The following is a 17412-nucleotide window of genomic DNA, read 5'->3' as shown; positions in this document are numbered from 1 at the left end:
AGCCATTGGCCTTCTGAGTCTGGCTAACTTCACTTAAGATGATGATGTCCAGTTCCATCCATTCACCTGAAGATGACAAAATTTTGTTCTTCTCTGTGGTAGAGTGAAATTTCATTGTGCATAAATACCACAATTTCTTAATCCATTCATCAGTAGTGGGCCATCTTGCTTATTTCCAAAGCTTAGTTACTGTGAATAGTGTTGCAATAAACATGGTGTGCAAGTGTCTTTCTTGTAACCTGACTCAGACTCCTTTGGGTATATCCCAGGAGTGGTGGTACTACTGGATCTTATAGAAGTTTGCTCTTTAGTGGAAACTTATTTAGGAATGAGCATAAAAAAAATAGGAAAGTATCTTTTTGGGCCTTGCTCACCACTTTAAGGGTTTGCTAGTTACTCATTTGTCAATGTTTTCAAGAGTAATTTATCACTTTAATGAGTATAACTAATATTTTCTAGAAGTAAATGTAACACCATAGAATGGAGTATCACATATCAGGATACATCACAATCAGTGTGTTTGCAAAATGCTATTTTAGTTTTGCATGAGGTGCGTGTAGATAAAAGAGAAGGCGATATTATGCAATCTATGTTCTTTAGAGAGTAACATTTTTAAAAATGAAAGTCACTGATGGAGGTGATAGGCAGAAATTCAAGGATTTTATAAATGGGCTTTAGCTGTTTACACTTGCATTTTTTATAGACCTCTTTCTCAGTGTAGAGGTTAGATCTGAAGCTGAAAAAAGTGAGCATTCTAATGATTTTGTGGTTAAAAAACCATTACTTGGTGAACTTGGGCAGTGATGATGGATCTGAATGGGAAAGAACAGGCATGAAAGATATTTAAGAAAGAGAATTGACAGAAATATCTAACTGATTTGAAAGAACAGTAAGCGGTGGGTAAGTATTCCAAATGTGTTTGGCCCAGGCAGCACGGTGGATGGAGATAAAGAGCACAGGAAGGGGAGCAGGTCTTGATATAATGAGTTGTCACCTCTGAGAAAACCACATTGAATGTGGTGAACATTCTATGGCTTGTGATGCATGTGGGTAAGAAAGTAGAGGCAGTGTTTACAATCTTCCTCTCATGAGTTTAACTTTGAAGGGCAGGAAAGAGAGTTATTGACACAATTTCATCATTTGCTCATTTGTATATTTAAATATTCATTGAAGGGCTCCATTACCCCAATCTTTTTCTAGTCAGATAATATTTTCATATTAATTATACATAATTATTTCCAAGACTTGCCATCTGTTTAATTATTCCTTATGTGTCAATTTTTAATTATAAAATTTAAACATCAGTGGACAAAATATGACTCAATTTTACCAATTAATTTTTCTTTAATTATATGTCTTTTGTGGTTGAAAATGTGCACAAACTTATTGTCATAGAAGACAAACAACTATAACTTAAGACACATCTGGTGAATAATTCTGGAATATTTTTAATGATTAAAAGTCATGGGATTTTTGTTTTCAATTGTTTTGTACTTCACCCTTCATCCTAAATTATCCAGATTATTACTAGTGACATCCAAATCTGTTTTGGGTTACAGATTTTTCCAACAGCTCCTTGGCACATGGTCCCTATTATCTGATTTGTTTCATGGGTTGTTTCAGAACACTACCTACTATGTAGATTCTGGAAAACTTACCAATTTAATCATTTTAAACATGAACTTCATTGTGACTTTGCCTACTCAAAAATCAACATTCATTCTGTATTAACTGCTGTTTAGTATCCAGACTTCTCTGAGTGAATTTCAAGTCCTTTAATCTAACCCTAAATGCAGGCTTGACACCACACTATACTATGTCATTCACCCTCTGGTATTTCCCCAGAGCCCTGTCCCATGTTTGCCTATGAATCCTCTTGTGAATTTCTTAATGGCCTTCCTTCTGTCCTCCCCACAGAGCCAAGCCAACTCTACAAATTCTTAGAGACCTACAAGTCCTTCATGATGTACACTTATGAACTAGTGTTTAGTGCTCTTTTAGTTTTTTCTTTTGTCAGAAACTTGACAATAAACTATTCTAAATGTGATGGATTTGTCCCCTCTATTAGATGTAAATAAGCATAAAATTATTTTGTAAAATTGACACTTTGTGTGTTTTATGCCCTTTTTAAATACAACCTATATACATCCTGGTGCTAAACCATGCACTTGGTTATTGATTTATTAAAGACTTAATGATCATCATGGCTTGTGGCATCAGTTTTCCATGATTCAATGATTCCAAACACCCTGACTGAATTTTTAGAAAATACTTAAAAAATCATACTGAGACTTCTATTTAGCCCAAACTCTACAATTAAAAACAAACTTATACTATTTAAATTACTTTTCCATGTTTATTTAAATAACTAATACTTCTAGGGTCTTTTTATTATTATTTCTTTCAGTAGTAATGTGAAACATCTAAACCTCTGTGAAAATAACTAAATACAGTTATATTATCTAACAAATAACCTTATTTTCTTTGTACATAGATAGGAAATATTGATGCTATGTAAATACACACATCAAGCTCTTTTATATTGCTGCGCTGAGTGGGGGCACATTATGGCATTTACAAAGGTTCTTTGGATTTGAAAATACATTTTACCTAATAGGATAATAGCTATAAGAATAATTTTTATTCAGCAGTTTAAGAATATATTTTATTTTACTTTCCTGAAATAGATAAGAGGCCTAAACCTGTGTTATTAGGGAATTAATTATATACCATTAATGTAGCAGGGAGGAGGATCAAAAGAAAACAGACAGGTCTGAGTTCTGATAAGGTAGCAGGGGGGAAGGGATGACATAGCAGAGAGATAAAACCTAAAGAATCCAAAGGGGAAGAAGGGCACTTAGCAGTAAGCTGAAGTAGCCTATAGAATTTAATGTAACCATAAATGAATTAAACCTTGTTTTTTAATTTTATTGCCCCTGTAACTTGCTTACAAGGGTATGTAAGTTGAGACTCATTTGTTCTCGGGGCTCAGCCTTTGGACATGGGTCATTGAGTCTGTGCTGGCACAATATAACATTGCTTCCTGCTAAACTGCCTCAGTGACCCATATCTCAGCTAGCAACTTCCTGCAACACCATGTTGACCTGAGGTATCTGAAAATAAATCTCTTTGTGGACTTGTTACACTAAATTTAAAGTTTTGAGTGCTCACATAGAGTTGAACAAAGAAGTTTCTGAAATTTCAGATGAACTTTTTTTATTCCCTTCTGTGAGCCAAAATAAATAATAGCCAAACATTTTATTTATAGCAGAGACCCTAATAGAACATGGTGACCACAGCTAAGCCTCAGTTTACTCTATGCCCCAGGCTGCCTCTGCAATGAGACCTGCTTTGGGACATCAGGTTTGCTTGTTACTTTGACAAATGGTAAATCTTCTGATGAGGACCAGAAAAGAGGATGTCACCTTTATCTCCTTACAGACAAATATAGGTAACTTAAAAATAAGAATCAGTGGCTTTGTTTGACTTCATGTAGATAGTCTTATGAGTAGAAATGTTGTTATAAGGTTACTGTAAAGTAAAAACTCGCTATACCACATAGAACACCTCAGAGATTAGTTCAAGTTGTGGTTTTTGAAGGGAGGAGTTAACACTGGTCTGTAATCCATTTTTCCAAGTTTTTTACCCTGACCAATCTCCTTATATGGATTGATTGAGAACTGCATATAAAATAAATGGAGATCCTGCCAGGGTATCTGGGTACTGGTTGCTGAACTTGCAACGTTGTAAGCTGGATATTTTTCTGTAAGATAGTTTATTGTAAATCATTCTGCAGTCTGTGGATCTCTGGGTTGTAGCTGTCACCACACAGTGGTTAATCATATAGCCAGTACGAGGAGATGGAACTAGCCAAGTTGAGAGATCCCAAACATACTAAACCATACTAAACTCATTCTTTTGGGGCATAAAATGCATCCTGCCTAAAAAGAGGGGCTGAGAAGTTATGGCTAATGAATTTGAATATTAGAATGACTTTCAATGCTGCTCAGTATCATTTGCAAATCTTTTAGATGAGTCTCTGATAATTTGGACTTCTGTGGCCCTAATTTAAAAATTTACTTTTTAAAGAGTAAATGCTTAGAGATGTTCTGTGAGGTAGGTGTCCCAGGTGTTATTAACTCTGTTAAAAAGAGACAAATACTGTGGTGACAGTAGTATCAATCATAGTATCAACTTACCTGCTTAATGCATGAGCTAGGCCCTTAATTAACCCAGATTTTACAATTGTCCAGTATGCAGCAGACTATTAACTATGAAGCAATAGTGCTGACAATTCAGTATTGTTTCCTTACAATCATTTAAGACTCAGCAAGTCTTCGGAAAAAGATAGTCACATGTTCACATAATTGGTAAAATTTGCAAAGTAAGATGTTTTGACCATGGCCAGTTAAGAGCTTTCCTTTCTACTCCAGCTTCTCTTTTCCATTCGTGTGGCAGAAACCAGTGAGTAACACATTCGATTAGGGATTCATTTATTTAGGGTTTATATAATATCGTCACACATTGAGGTATATTATATGGCTTGAAGTTAATTGTATTTACACTAATGCTAACAATCCTAGTGTAGGAAACATTGTATGGCCCAATTGTATTACCAGAAATGTTATGGTGATGAAATGGAGCCATGACAGAGTTTGGGCCATGGCATGGGCGTGTTTTATGGTGACTTAAACATGAAATGTATTTGCAACAGAGGAGAAGATTTAAAACTCATACAATCAGAAGCTAGTCTGTGGGAAAATTCTATAAATTTATATGCATATATGGTAGAAATGTTATAGTTTTTCCTAAAGTTTAAAGCAATTCTAGATTTTTATAATACTAGTACTATTTCTAAGCTATTGATAACTGGAAACTTTTTTTTGATTTACATGTTAGAGAAACCCTTTTAGATATTAAATTATAAAACTCCCTTTTGAAGAGGCACTCAAAGAGATTTCAGCCAAAATATACTAAAATAAAATATCACAGAAATGTACCTAAACATTAATTAATGAAGACATTGTGTGAGAGTTTCTGATTTTTGTATGGTTCCATTTAAAAATTTCAGGCATATTCATGTAAAGTAGTCATTTTTGTACTTTCTCTTATATATTTGTAATTTTTTTCCTAAAGAGAGTTGTACCAAATGTTTTGTGCTTCATATTGGTGACCCATTCCTGTCTGCAGGGTCAACATTATTCTTTATATTTTTCATATGAATAACTGACACATGCTTGAGTCTGTACTAAACTGTCACCTAGTATGTATACTTTTCTATTCCACTGAACTTTGTTTTTTTTATTCCATTGAACTTTGTTTTTTTTTTCAGATTGAATCAATCATAAAGGAAAGAAAAACACTGATGTTTTGCAGAAAATTGTACCAATATATGAACAGAAAAAAAACAGTATGTTAATTTATTTATTCATTCACTCTGTGCCAAATTTAAGGTTATTCGATTTAAATAGACAGATAACCCTGAATCACTGACATAAGCTAATGTGAAAACTATTTTCTTATTGCCAGTGCTTTTATTAAAAATAAATTGTCTGATGTGTAGTGTTCTTCATGGTCTCATATATTTAGAGACTAATTTCAAATAAAAGGTTTTGGGAATCATTTGACAAGACTTTGTAAAATGTTTAATTACAAAAAAACTTTTTGAAACTCTAAATGTAATCTATCTTTATTTTGAAAATATAGCGTTACCATACAGTGTTTAGCACTTTACACATCTGGGGAATTTAGATAATTTATCTCAGAAAGTTTATATGGATATTCAAAAGTACACAAGTGTTCTAATCTGGATGGTCAAGAAAGAGAATCAAAAGCCTTTTCTTCAAAAGAGAATGACTTGGAATTTATTTAAGAAAGATAACGACCAATCCAGGTAGACAAGACTTGAGTTTATTGAAAAGATTCATATCTCCCTTCTTGAAAGGACATTTACAAAGCTGATTTGAAAAATAAAAGAAATTATGAATGACAAATGTTCATGTTTTAATTTCAGTATTACAGGTATGCTTTTTTGTGATAAATTATCAGTTGAAAATGTTCCAGTAGAATCTGGTATCAATTAGTTTAACACTTCATATAAGAAATAATAAAACATTTATTTTCAAGTCTTACATATATTATTTAAAATAGATACAAAGTTCAGTTTGTAATTTTTAAATTTTACTGCTATTTCACTGAAAGAAAATACCTTAGTGGAAAAATAATGTTTCAATTGTCTTGAATAAGTATGAATTTTAAAACAGTCCACCCATATGTAGTTAGCTATTAGGTTGGTCGAACAATGAATTAAATGATCTTGAAAGGAAAAAATTATATTTGTTGGGCAGGTAAAATAATATTTAAAACTATTATACTATGCAATTTAGAATCAAATTCATGAAGTTGATTGGTTAAAATCTAACATTGCACAAATTCATAAATAATTACTGAGTTTCCATTTTTAATATCAACCTGCAGTATTGAAGCACACTGAAGACAATGAGATAAGAGAGGAAAAATGTACATATGCTTATTTGCTTGATGGAGGCATCAATTTGTTAAAATACTTTCTTATACATAATTTCCTGTCCCAAAATATAAACTTGCTTGTTTTCCATATATACAAGTATCCTGTAAAATAATGGATTCTGAGAAGAAAGAGTTTGAGGTATAGCATTGAATAAAGCATTAAAATGCTAGGTATTTTTGGATGAAATTCAGCAAATTTACTGTCAGCAAACAAGAAGTTGATTGAAGTGTGCTCCCAAAGTCTTCCAGGTTTTGCTCTGTGAGTAATTTCTTAGTAACATCAAATAATTGAACTCTTTATTTAATAGTAAAATACAAAGGCATTTTATTATTCATCAAAGAAATGGAATTGGAGTCATCAGAAATCACAACTTTGTTTGTTTTGTAATACAATATTTATTGCCATCATAGTTCCGCAATTGTCATAAAATTAGTCAAATGGAATTCAAAGACACGTGCAAGTTTTGGAAAGGGACACATAATAACAGTGTAGCACTGTACGTAAAATAATTACAGTTTATCAAACACGCTTTTAGCATAGTATCCTTGATGGACGGGAATGAGCACCATTTTTAGGAATATATATTTTTCTCTTTGTTTTAATTTCTACAGCACCAAAAAAATCCAAATAGGAAAAGGAGAGATGAGGGTCAAGAATCAAGAATCAGCCCTATTTCCATCTCAGCCACACTATCTTCAATCTTTATGAGTCTGCCTCCAAAGGCATCAGCTTTTCCTAAATGGTACACATATACGTACATGTTGCATTTTCTACCATCCTTATTCAAAACTTGCATGTGGCATGAAATGGGTTGGTGGCACCAAGGTATGTTTTCTGCTTATTTCTTATGTTCTTTGTCACATTTTTAACCAAGAAAGCAAACTGGACCAACTTCAAATCCAAACTTCTGATTTTGGTCACCAAAGTCATTGATCATTACATCAATGACAGGAACTTGATCAATTTTCGGTGTATTGATTTCAATCACAGTCTTTTCGTATCCTTTTCTGGACTGTAGAATCAAGCAGAAATTAAAAATTATTATCATTTAATATTTCTAAATATGTTAGTTTTTCTTAAGCTTCTGAGTGTGGATAAGAAGGTGAGCGAGAAGAACCAAATTTGAGAGTAAAGAACTAAAATTTCCAACAATTGTGTAATACTTTTTCGTTATCACTGATGTTACATATAGTTTTAAATTTTGAATGTTGACACTTCAGGTTTAATTACTCAAGTATGATATTCCAATCTATTACACAGTTAAAAAGACTCTTACAAGTTGATAAGTATAATTTAATATGAAAATTGAAGTTGGTATTGACTCTCATTAAGTAAATAATGTCCTTATAGTTATAATTAAGACATATATATGTAGTTAAATTCTCTAATAAAAATGGAAATATAACAGAAGGTCAAAAGTCAAAACATTTCTGCTGCTATATATTCATTTTGTAAATATTTAAGAAGACACTACACTGGAAAAGTCTTTCAAATCATTAATTTTCGTTGTTTTCTTTTCTGTGCTTTACTTGTACTCCACTTATTTTGTCAAAAGCATAATGTCATTTAATTGTAATTGTAACTTCTTTTCAGTCAATACTTAGCTAAAGCAATTAGCTACTTTATGGAATTCTCATGTGTGGGAAAGTAGTTCGAGAGAATAAAAATAACAAAAATGATAGTACCTCCCAAGCTGGGGATATATATTGCCAATTATAAACAAAATATAGGTGTGAAAAATATCTGTTGCATAAATTACATAAAGTCGATTCCTTTACCTGTCACTTTAAAATCATGGATTAAGGAGGCGAATGATATAAGGTTTTGATTTTTCTTATTTCAAAAACAGATGGTTGTAATACTATTCAAATGTCAGAAACAACAAAATAATGCATAATCTAAATAATATCTTCTGCTATGGCTTCAAAAATGTGCCTATTTCAGAGTGTCTGTGTGTGTACCTGTGTGTGTGCATGCATGTGTGTACCTGTGTGTGTGAATCTTAGTGGTTTCTAATACATCATATCTTAATATGCAAATGTTAAGCATCAAATTTGAATAATAACTGACATTCATTTCAGGAGAGAAATCTGGCTTAGTAGCAAACGGAGGATGTTAAATGCTGCTTCTCATCTCTGTGAAAGAAGGCAAGTGGAAATTATACTCACCGCACAGCCATCATACAGTGCTTTGATATAAGGGTTGTTGTCATGGGACATCTCCTCATCATTTGATCCTAGGAACCTAAGAGCTTTGTCATAACTTCCTGATGACACATCATACCAGGCAGCTGACTGATGACAGTTATAGGTGAAATTTTGCCGAGCAGAGGCAGTCAGAAGTTTCAGGAATGTCATTTGCACCGTGTTAATGGAATTGCCTTCAACATCTAAATATGAAAGCTGGGAATAAGAGAATAAAGAGCACATCAAGACTCTTTCCCTCTTTTATGCTATAAAGAATAAATCACAGTTGGCAGTGAGCTGTGATGCCAGAAGCATATAGATAATCCATAGACCATTTTAACCTTATAGAAAAAGAGTGTGAATTGAGGGTCAGAAGACCCAGAGCAGGAATTTATGATCTCAGGATCCAATCCTGAGTTTGCATGCCCTCCTCAGTTACTGTAACCACTGCTTATCTTTGACGAAATCATTTTTTGTCTTTGCTTTGGTTTCTTAATCAGTAAACATTACAAACAAACAAATGCTTCTGTTTCCAAGAAATATTTCATATTTGTTTATCTTCTTTAAAAAATGGTAAAATAATGAAACAATGAACATTGAAGCATCTCACTGCAATGTAAAATTTAACTGTTTTGTGGGGGGTAAGAAAGGAGGTACTAGGGTTTGAACTCAAGGCCTCATGCTTGCTAAGCTGGTGACCTACCATTTGAGTCACATGCTTAGCCCCCGACTGCTTTGTTGGTTGATTTTTGCCTAGTCCCTTCAAGAATTTCATGACAAACATACTTTACCCAAATCTTTAATCATGTCCCCTTATCAAAAGATAAAGGTAAAAATTTTAGGGTCATAGACTTCTAATGTGCTTTCAGTGCTGTAATTTTCAGCACAGACATGTCTGTGTCCATTCTTAGATGTGTACAGTCATGATTTTATCACTAGCATCATGCATAGTGTCCAAGATAGCATGAGTGCCTATTTGTATGCTTATTTTGTAGTTATAGAAGGAATACAGTCTCAGTTGAAAAATTTGGACATCTTGTATTATCCTCATAAGTTATTTTATTAAGCATGTTTAAAATGTCTGAGCTTGGATGAAATACAGAAGCCTAAATTGAAAAAAATTCAATTCACCCAGATTTAGGTTAAACCCATGCAAAGGCAGTTAACTGTGATTTTCTTCCTTATAATTGATTTTATTTATTCCTTACTGGTTAAACAGATCAGAAAATGAGGAAGGAGCATTGTGAGGTTAAAAAAACCTATTTAAGAAATGCATTCACAGCAAAGCAAAACAATATGCAAAACAAAACAAAATGCACACACAGTTATATCTGTGCATTTTAGTATGCTTCTTGAAGACTGAAGTACAAAATTACAACTCAAGTGGAGAACTTGCCAAAAGTCATTAAGTATTATGTATATTATGTATACAGTTGTACAGCAAAAATAAATGCATAAATTATCATCAATGGAAAGCAGCGCCTCTATAAAGAACAGAAAATAGTTGAAGGATTAACTGGATAACTGAGTAACTCTTTCATTTGAATTACTTATCATCATATATTTCAACCAGCTCTTAATATGAATTTGCTTTTGATGTCTACTCTTAAAATATATTTAGAAAATATTAAGCTGATCATATATTTTTTGTAAATTTATTATAATTCTATTTAGTTTGATACAAAAACTTTAGCCTGCTTCAAGATAACACAGTGGCCTAAGAGATATCAGACAGAGCAAACTGTAGAACACATGGAACCCTATTTGGTATAATTTAGAATTGCACAGTCAGAATCTGAAAATCTGTAGTTTGAACTTTCCCTCAGAAGCATGAGATAAAATGTTTCATGTTAAAGGAATAACATACCAGTTTTCCTCTCTTAAATTCACTAAACCAACTTCCAGGTTTCTCCTTTGGCCATGATGAAATTCTTACCTGTTGCAAAGGAATAGGAAAATTAAAAAGTAGGTTGCAATTGTGAACAGCATAATTTATGTGGGTATATCATCAAATATGAATAAGATTAAGAACTAAGCAAGCTTTAAAAATAGCATCTACTCTGTTTTATACAAAATGAGATAATAAGCAAAATTTGCGATAGAGCCAGTGGATTTCCTGTGAGGAAGACTGAAGACTGAGTCATTTCCTTCCTTTACTGGCTCAAAAAAGCAGAAAAGAGAAAACAATTGGGTAAAGGCATATCGAGGGCTGTAGGGTTCAACTGAACACCTTACAAAGGAATCCCCAAAATCCCAGTCAGCAGCAGGGCACATTATATCAGCTTTCTATAGTCAAAGGAGGAACTCTGAAAATACGTGGACAGTTACTAAGCATGGGATGCTCTGGGAAAGTCATTAGCAAGAAGCAAGCCAAATCATTCCCTGATGGAAAAAATCTTTGGAGTATTTTATAGCTCTCCTTTTTTGTTTACTGATAAAGAGTAGCAAACTAAAGAGTCCCATCTAGAGGGACTTTGAATAAGCACTGTTATGGGAAGCATTTTCCATGGTTCCACATTGCTGTAGGGCTACAAGAATTTCATTATACTTTGCCTCACATCAGTGGGGTTGGGAAATGGAAGCTGATTTGTCTCTTGTCACTAGCACCCATTCTTAAATCACAACCTTAACTTTTCTCCTAAAAATGATTAGCTACACATAAAGTTACCTGGTCTGCCTTTATGGTTTTTGTGCCTCTGTCTGCCCACAATATTTGCTAAGAAAAATGATATTTATTTCATGGATACAATAAAGAGAAAAGTGTCTGACTTATAAAAATGTCTGAAAAATGTAATTATGCTGGTGACAAATCTTTCCTTACATTAAGGATTTGCATGTCACTTCAGAAGAGGAACTCAAGTATTACTGATAATGCTGGGGGAAAATCAAGGAATTTGTTTGAAGAGACTATTTAAAATATATGTAAAGTTAGAGAATACTCATTTTGTATAAAAGATTATTTCTTTATAAAATTTTGCCTTTGAGCATAATATGCAGCTGTGAGTTCTACCATGTGGTAATTGGGCAGAAGAATACACTGCAGGCACTAAAATATGAGATTCAGCTGTGCTGTGTCATGGACAGCCATAGAATTTTAGAGAGCAAGCAGGTGCCTAAAGAATACATCTGGGTGAAAGATAAAAGAAAGAAGTATTTGTTAACTCTGGGCATCACATTGGTGTCTTATTCATGTTTATGCAAATGAAATGCTCTAATTACCCTGTAAGAAAGGCAGATAAATGAAAATATGACAGTATAATTTTCCTGTTTAGTTCAATATTGCAAAAACATGGCAGGAACTGTCAACATTCACCACAAAAACAGATTGGTACTTACTCCCTCAGACTTTTTGTCTGGGTAAATGCAAGTCTCACCACCAGATGTGAAATTACAGTAAACTTTGAAGGAATCTCCTGAACAACCTTGATTAGGATCAATCCAATATTCACCTAGAAGGAAGGAAAAATTGTATCATATACAGATTCACTGATATCAAAATCAAAAGCATTAGATGTCAAAATTTATTAGACATCTCTTTCCGTTTTATGTTTTTGGGTGATATTAGGGTATATATTTGGGTAGTTAAGAGTTTCTTGATGTCTTTGTAAATAGCCCATACAGTCTATTGGAACACTCTTTAATTTTTAGCATGTCAACCCCTTTCAGGTTTTTGGCTTAAATGCCGTCTCTTCCAATATGAGTATTCTGTTTATCTGCATGTAATAAACATTTAACATTAAACATGTAAAACTTAAAAGCCCAAATTTATTGGTTTGTACTGGGTCTCTCAAAAATGCAATCCAACTCTTTGTGTCATCTTCTATTACTACCTATTAGCAGGGAAAGTAGTCCGATAGCCAAGTGCAACATTTCTAAGATGAATTCATATTACTTGTTTAAGAAAAATTATAAAAGGTTGTTTTCTGCCTCAAAAAATAGTCAATAGCTTCTACTATTTTTCAAAAAACACCTGAGTTAACAAAACATCCACACTTTTTTAAAAAAGCTAGACATTGATCTACCATTTGATCCAGCAATACCACTCTTGGGGATATACCCAAAAGACTGTGACACAGGTTACTCCAGAGGCACCTGCACACCCATGTTTATTGCAGCACTATTCACAATAGCCAAGTTATGGAAACAGCCAAGATGCCCCACCACTGACGAATGGATTAAGAAAATGTGGTATCTATACACAATGGAATTCTATGCAGCCATGAAGAAGAACGAAATGTTGTCATTCGCTGGTAAATGGATGGAATTGGAGAACATTATTCTGATTATATTATTTAAGTATTCACTCCTAAAACAAATTGGAATTCTCAGGAAAACCATATAAGAAAATAAAAACCATCCGTGGTTTTATCAACCAGAGATAACAACCTAAGTGTTCAATATTTTTATGTTTTTTTAAGGATATATAATTCTGAATCACCTGGGAAACAATTTTATCTCACTTCTTAGATTAATATTCTCATCAAATATCTTTTCAAGTAATATATTAATAGCCTATAATTTCAGCACTTGGGAGGTGGAATCACAAGTTCAAGGCCTGCCAGAACTACTGCATAGTAATATATTGTCTCAAAAATATATATACACTAGTAGGTTAATTTTTGAGATATATTGATTCAATAAAATGATTCAGGATCCTGTAGTTCTATGTTCAATTTATTCCTATGTATTACTCTGTCACTTTGACTGCCATAATCCTAGATCAAGCCCATCATCTCTTGTCTAAAACAGTACAATCACTTCAGATACCTTGTTTTCTTCCCAATCACTACAAATCATTCTGCAATTTTTCACAATTTTTCAGCCACTGTGACCTTCTTTCAGTTCCATGAAAACATCAAAGTCTTGTGTTCTTTGACACTTTGCAAACTCTCCAACTTTCTGCACCCCTGCCTGGAATCACCTTTTGATTCTTGGCATGGCTGATTATCTCTTTGAGGCTTCAGATTAGACACAATGTCCTCAAGTCTTAACATTTTATTGACCCAAATGAAGTTCTCCCTTTATTACATAAATTCCCATTTTTCATAAGAATTGTCATAACATGCTATTATTAATACCTTTGGTTTTCTTATCCATACCATTAGATAGCAAACAGGTAAAAGGCATTATACCTGCTGTTCATCTATGCATCAATGTACAAAGTACAGTGCCAGGCACTGAGCAATAAAGATGTGAATAATTAAATATTTAATCTTCTTTAATTGGTACACTTAAGGACTAATGAAGCTGGTTATTATATGGTGCTTACAATAATATTTTATATGCTCTGGTTCTAAATCATATGCAGTTTTATAATTCAGCACTTAATACTATCTGATTTTTCATGACCTCTGAAGTGTAAAAATCATATAGTTATGTTGTTTGTATTCTCATCTAAGTGCCCTATAAACTCAATAGGAATTTGTTGATTGGCAGGTATTTTTAAATTTGGGAATAGAAGAAGAACTTTCTCTCACAGGTTCAAGCTAAATCATTTAAATCATTTACTTACAGGACACAGGTTAAAAGTAAGCATCGCTTTTAATCTCTTTATAAGTCACTGAATTAAACAGACATTTGAAAACCTTGGATAGCAGATTGCATAGAATCCTTAACAACTACTTATGTGCCTGGCATAGTGGCTCCAGTCTATAATCCTAGTTACTTAAGAGGTAGAGATCTGGAGGATCATGGTTGGAGGACAACTCTGTTGAAAAGTTCATAATACTCCATTTCAACCAATTAGAAAGGTGGTCATGGCATACACGCCTGTCATCCCAGCTACATGGGAAGCATAAATAGTACTGCAGTCCAGGATGGACTGGGCATAAAGCAAGATCCTATTTCAAAAATAATGAAAGCAAAAAGGACCGGCCAAGTTGCTCAAGTGGTAGCATGGCTGAGAGGCCTTGAGTTCAAACCCAGTACTGCCAAAAACACAAAATAAGTACCCGTGTTTTGGTGAAGAAGCTATTGTTGATTAAGATATTACGATCTTATGATATTTTTCTTTCATGGTACTATTTGTTAAATTACATTAGACTTTTCTATGGCCATTGAGTTATGTAGATCAGTGTTACAGTATTCATTTATGATTGATAGTGCAAAACAACATTTTCTTGAGAGTGAAAGGCAAGCAAAGTATTTCAGTGTAAAGTGGAAGATTTAAAGTCAGATAAATACCTATCCCTTGTTAAATTACTACCTGACTTAATCATATATCTTAACATACCTAAAGCTGTTTGCTCCTCAGAAAATAACAGACATGTAAAGGTCTCTCAAACAGAAGGTAAAATAAACTATTCTGATTATTTCTACTAAATAACTTGTTCATACTTGTTCTGTCCATTTGTGCATCAAGGTAAGATATAAAACCACTCCTCGGGATATATCCCAAGGAATGTGAATCAGGTTACAATAAAAGCATCTGCACACCCATGTTTATTGCAGCAGTATTCACAGTCACTAAGCTATGGAAACAGCCACAATGCCCCACTACTGATGAATGGATTAAGAAAATGTGGTATTTATATGCAACGAAATTTTTTTTAGCCATGAAAAAGACTGAAGTTTTGTCATTTTCAGGTAAATAGATGAAAGTGGCATTCATCATCTTAAGTAAAGTCAGCCAGGCTCAGAAGGCCAATGAGTGCATGTTTTCTCTCATAGGTGGAATACAGATTTAACGCAAATACAAGCGATGTTATGAAAAACAGGTTATGCTAAAGCGCAGTCAAATAGGCAAGGGGGAGGGTAAAATAAGGAAGTTAAGAAGGTGAATATGGTCGATGTACTTCTTCTACAAGAATGAAAATAGAATTTTTAGATCTGTTGAGAACACCATAAGAAGGGGACTAAGGTAGAAAGCAGAAAAATAGAGGGGAAGAACCAATTCGGGTTATAATACATATAGACATGGAAATGTCACAATGAAACTCCCTATGTAGCTATCTTAAACAAACAAAAATATCTTTTTCTCAAAAATGGAGAACAAAAAGCAGGTCCTGTCTGGGGGATGGTACCAGTGGGGTTGGTATAAAGAAAGGGTATAGAAGGGTGAATATAGTAGAACTATTATGCACACAGGTATGTAAATGGAAAAATGAGACCTGTTGGAACTGTTCCAGGAATGGGGGGAGGGGAAATAAAAGAGAATGATTGAGGGGGTGAATTCAAGTATGATGTATTGTAACAACTTTGGTAAATGTTACAATGTACACCCAGTACAACAATTACAAAAAAAGATAAATTTTCAGCCCAAGATACCCTGATTCTTAAATAGTCTGTTCATTAAATATTGGTAAACTGATGGACCAAATATTCATCTGTTATGCTATTTAGTTATATCCATAGTTTTCATATTAATGTAAAGTACTAATGAATACATTATTATCAACTATATTAATGTAATTTTAATGTAATGATCATTGGAAATACTGAGTACTAATTGTATAATAACTGCACATATATATATGCACAAATACTCATTCTGCGGGTGATTTATAAGTCAAAATACATCTGTGCTTCCTATAACGATCCTAAAACTTAATGTCACAACTTAATGAAACTTAATTTAACAGACAAGGATTTTTCAAAGCAGAGCTTGAACTACATAGTGTAAATTACTTCTTCTGTCTGCAACACTATTATAATTGTTTGCTTTCATTTTATTTAGTGACTATATCAATTGCATTAACTAGAATTGATTAATTAATTAATTAATTACAGACTCTTCAGTACTTAGTGACTCAGTGCATTGCCTTGTCATATATTATTAACATACCGTCTGGGAAATCAGGATGGCTGAGTTGCAGGTCTTTGCAAGTCCGTGCTGGATTGGTCTGAGTACCCATTGGAAATTTCATATGCTCAATGTCTTGTTTCAAAGAATTGAGGGAACCAAATATTTCTTCCATTCCATCTGAATAATCAAGAATATTATCACCTGCATCTGCCTGCATGCCTTCAGTATGTCTTCTTGTTTTCTTGGGTGACAATATGGGTAAGGGCTGAATAACTTCACCAGGAGGACCCTGTAAAAGAGGTAACATGAGTGCAATGCTTCATAAAGAGAGCTACAAACTTAGTTATTACTATTATGTTCTTATTGGAAGAATTTATAGCTGATATTAGCTTTTCAGTAACTACAAAGTATATAATCTACACAAAATTTATAAAGATATATCTATAAACTTTATAAATTCTTTTAAAATAACCTAGTGGAGATATTGAGGTACTTGTACAAATTAGATGATTTCTGGCACTTTGTCTGCTCATTAATGTAGCACAGCTTTGTGTTGACATGTTATATAAGTTACTCTCTTGTTTACTAATTAGTCCTGATCTGTTTCTAGCTCTACAACTGAATTGGAATAGGATTTTAAGCTCTTATGCTATCTAGCAAATTGTCTATTATATTTCATAATAATTTATATTCTGAAAAACTAATTTATTAAAAGCATACACACAATAGCAAGCTTCAATATTTATAACTTAAGTCTTTATAAGTTAATATATGAAATAAATGAAATCAGACTTGAATTTATGTGTATGTATTTTCAAACTATACCAAATAGTCCATATTGCTTTGGGTTAAATTCTATCCCACAAACATTATGCCTTAAATTCTACCCTCAGTACCTCAGAACGTGACTTTATTTGTAAATTGGATTACTGAAAATGTAGTTAGTTAAGATG

The 17412-nt window shown here is 33.2% G+C and overlaps 1 protein-coding gene across 2 annotated transcripts in view; it reads right to left on the bottom strand.

Moving 5' to 3' along the window:
• Window positions 1-5762: 5762 nt before the first annotated feature.
• Col11a1 (collagen type XI alpha 1 chain) overlaps window positions 5763-17412 on the bottom strand; it is a 197516-nt gene continuing 185866 nt past the window's right edge. Inside the window, exons 63-67 of one of the 2 annotated variants that reach the window (XM_074050884.1) lie at window positions 16499-16748; window positions 12052-12164; window positions 10583-10651; window positions 8698-8931; window positions 5763-7541 (exon numbers count right to left, since the gene is read on the bottom strand). In XM_074050884.1, coding sequence (XP_073906985.1) covers window positions 7395-7541; window positions 8698-8931; window positions 10583-10651; window positions 12052-12164; window positions 16499-16748 — 813 coding nt within the window. In that variant the 3' untranslated portion in view covers window positions 5763-7394. The remainder of the gene's footprint in view (window positions 7542-8697; window positions 8932-10582; window positions 10652-12051; window positions 12165-16498; window positions 16749-17412) is intronic. The other variant, XM_074050883.1, reaches the window with a different exon arrangement.

Source organism: Castor canadensis, chromosome 12 (genome assembly GCF_047511655.1).
Source record: "Castor canadensis chromosome 12, mCasCan1.hap1v2, whole genome shotgun sequence".
Lineage (NCBI taxonomy): Eukaryota > Metazoa > Chordata > Mammalia > Rodentia > Castoridae > Castor > Castor canadensis.
Note: the sequence above shows the minus strand (reverse complement) of the source record. Positions and strands in the feature narration are given on the sequence as shown.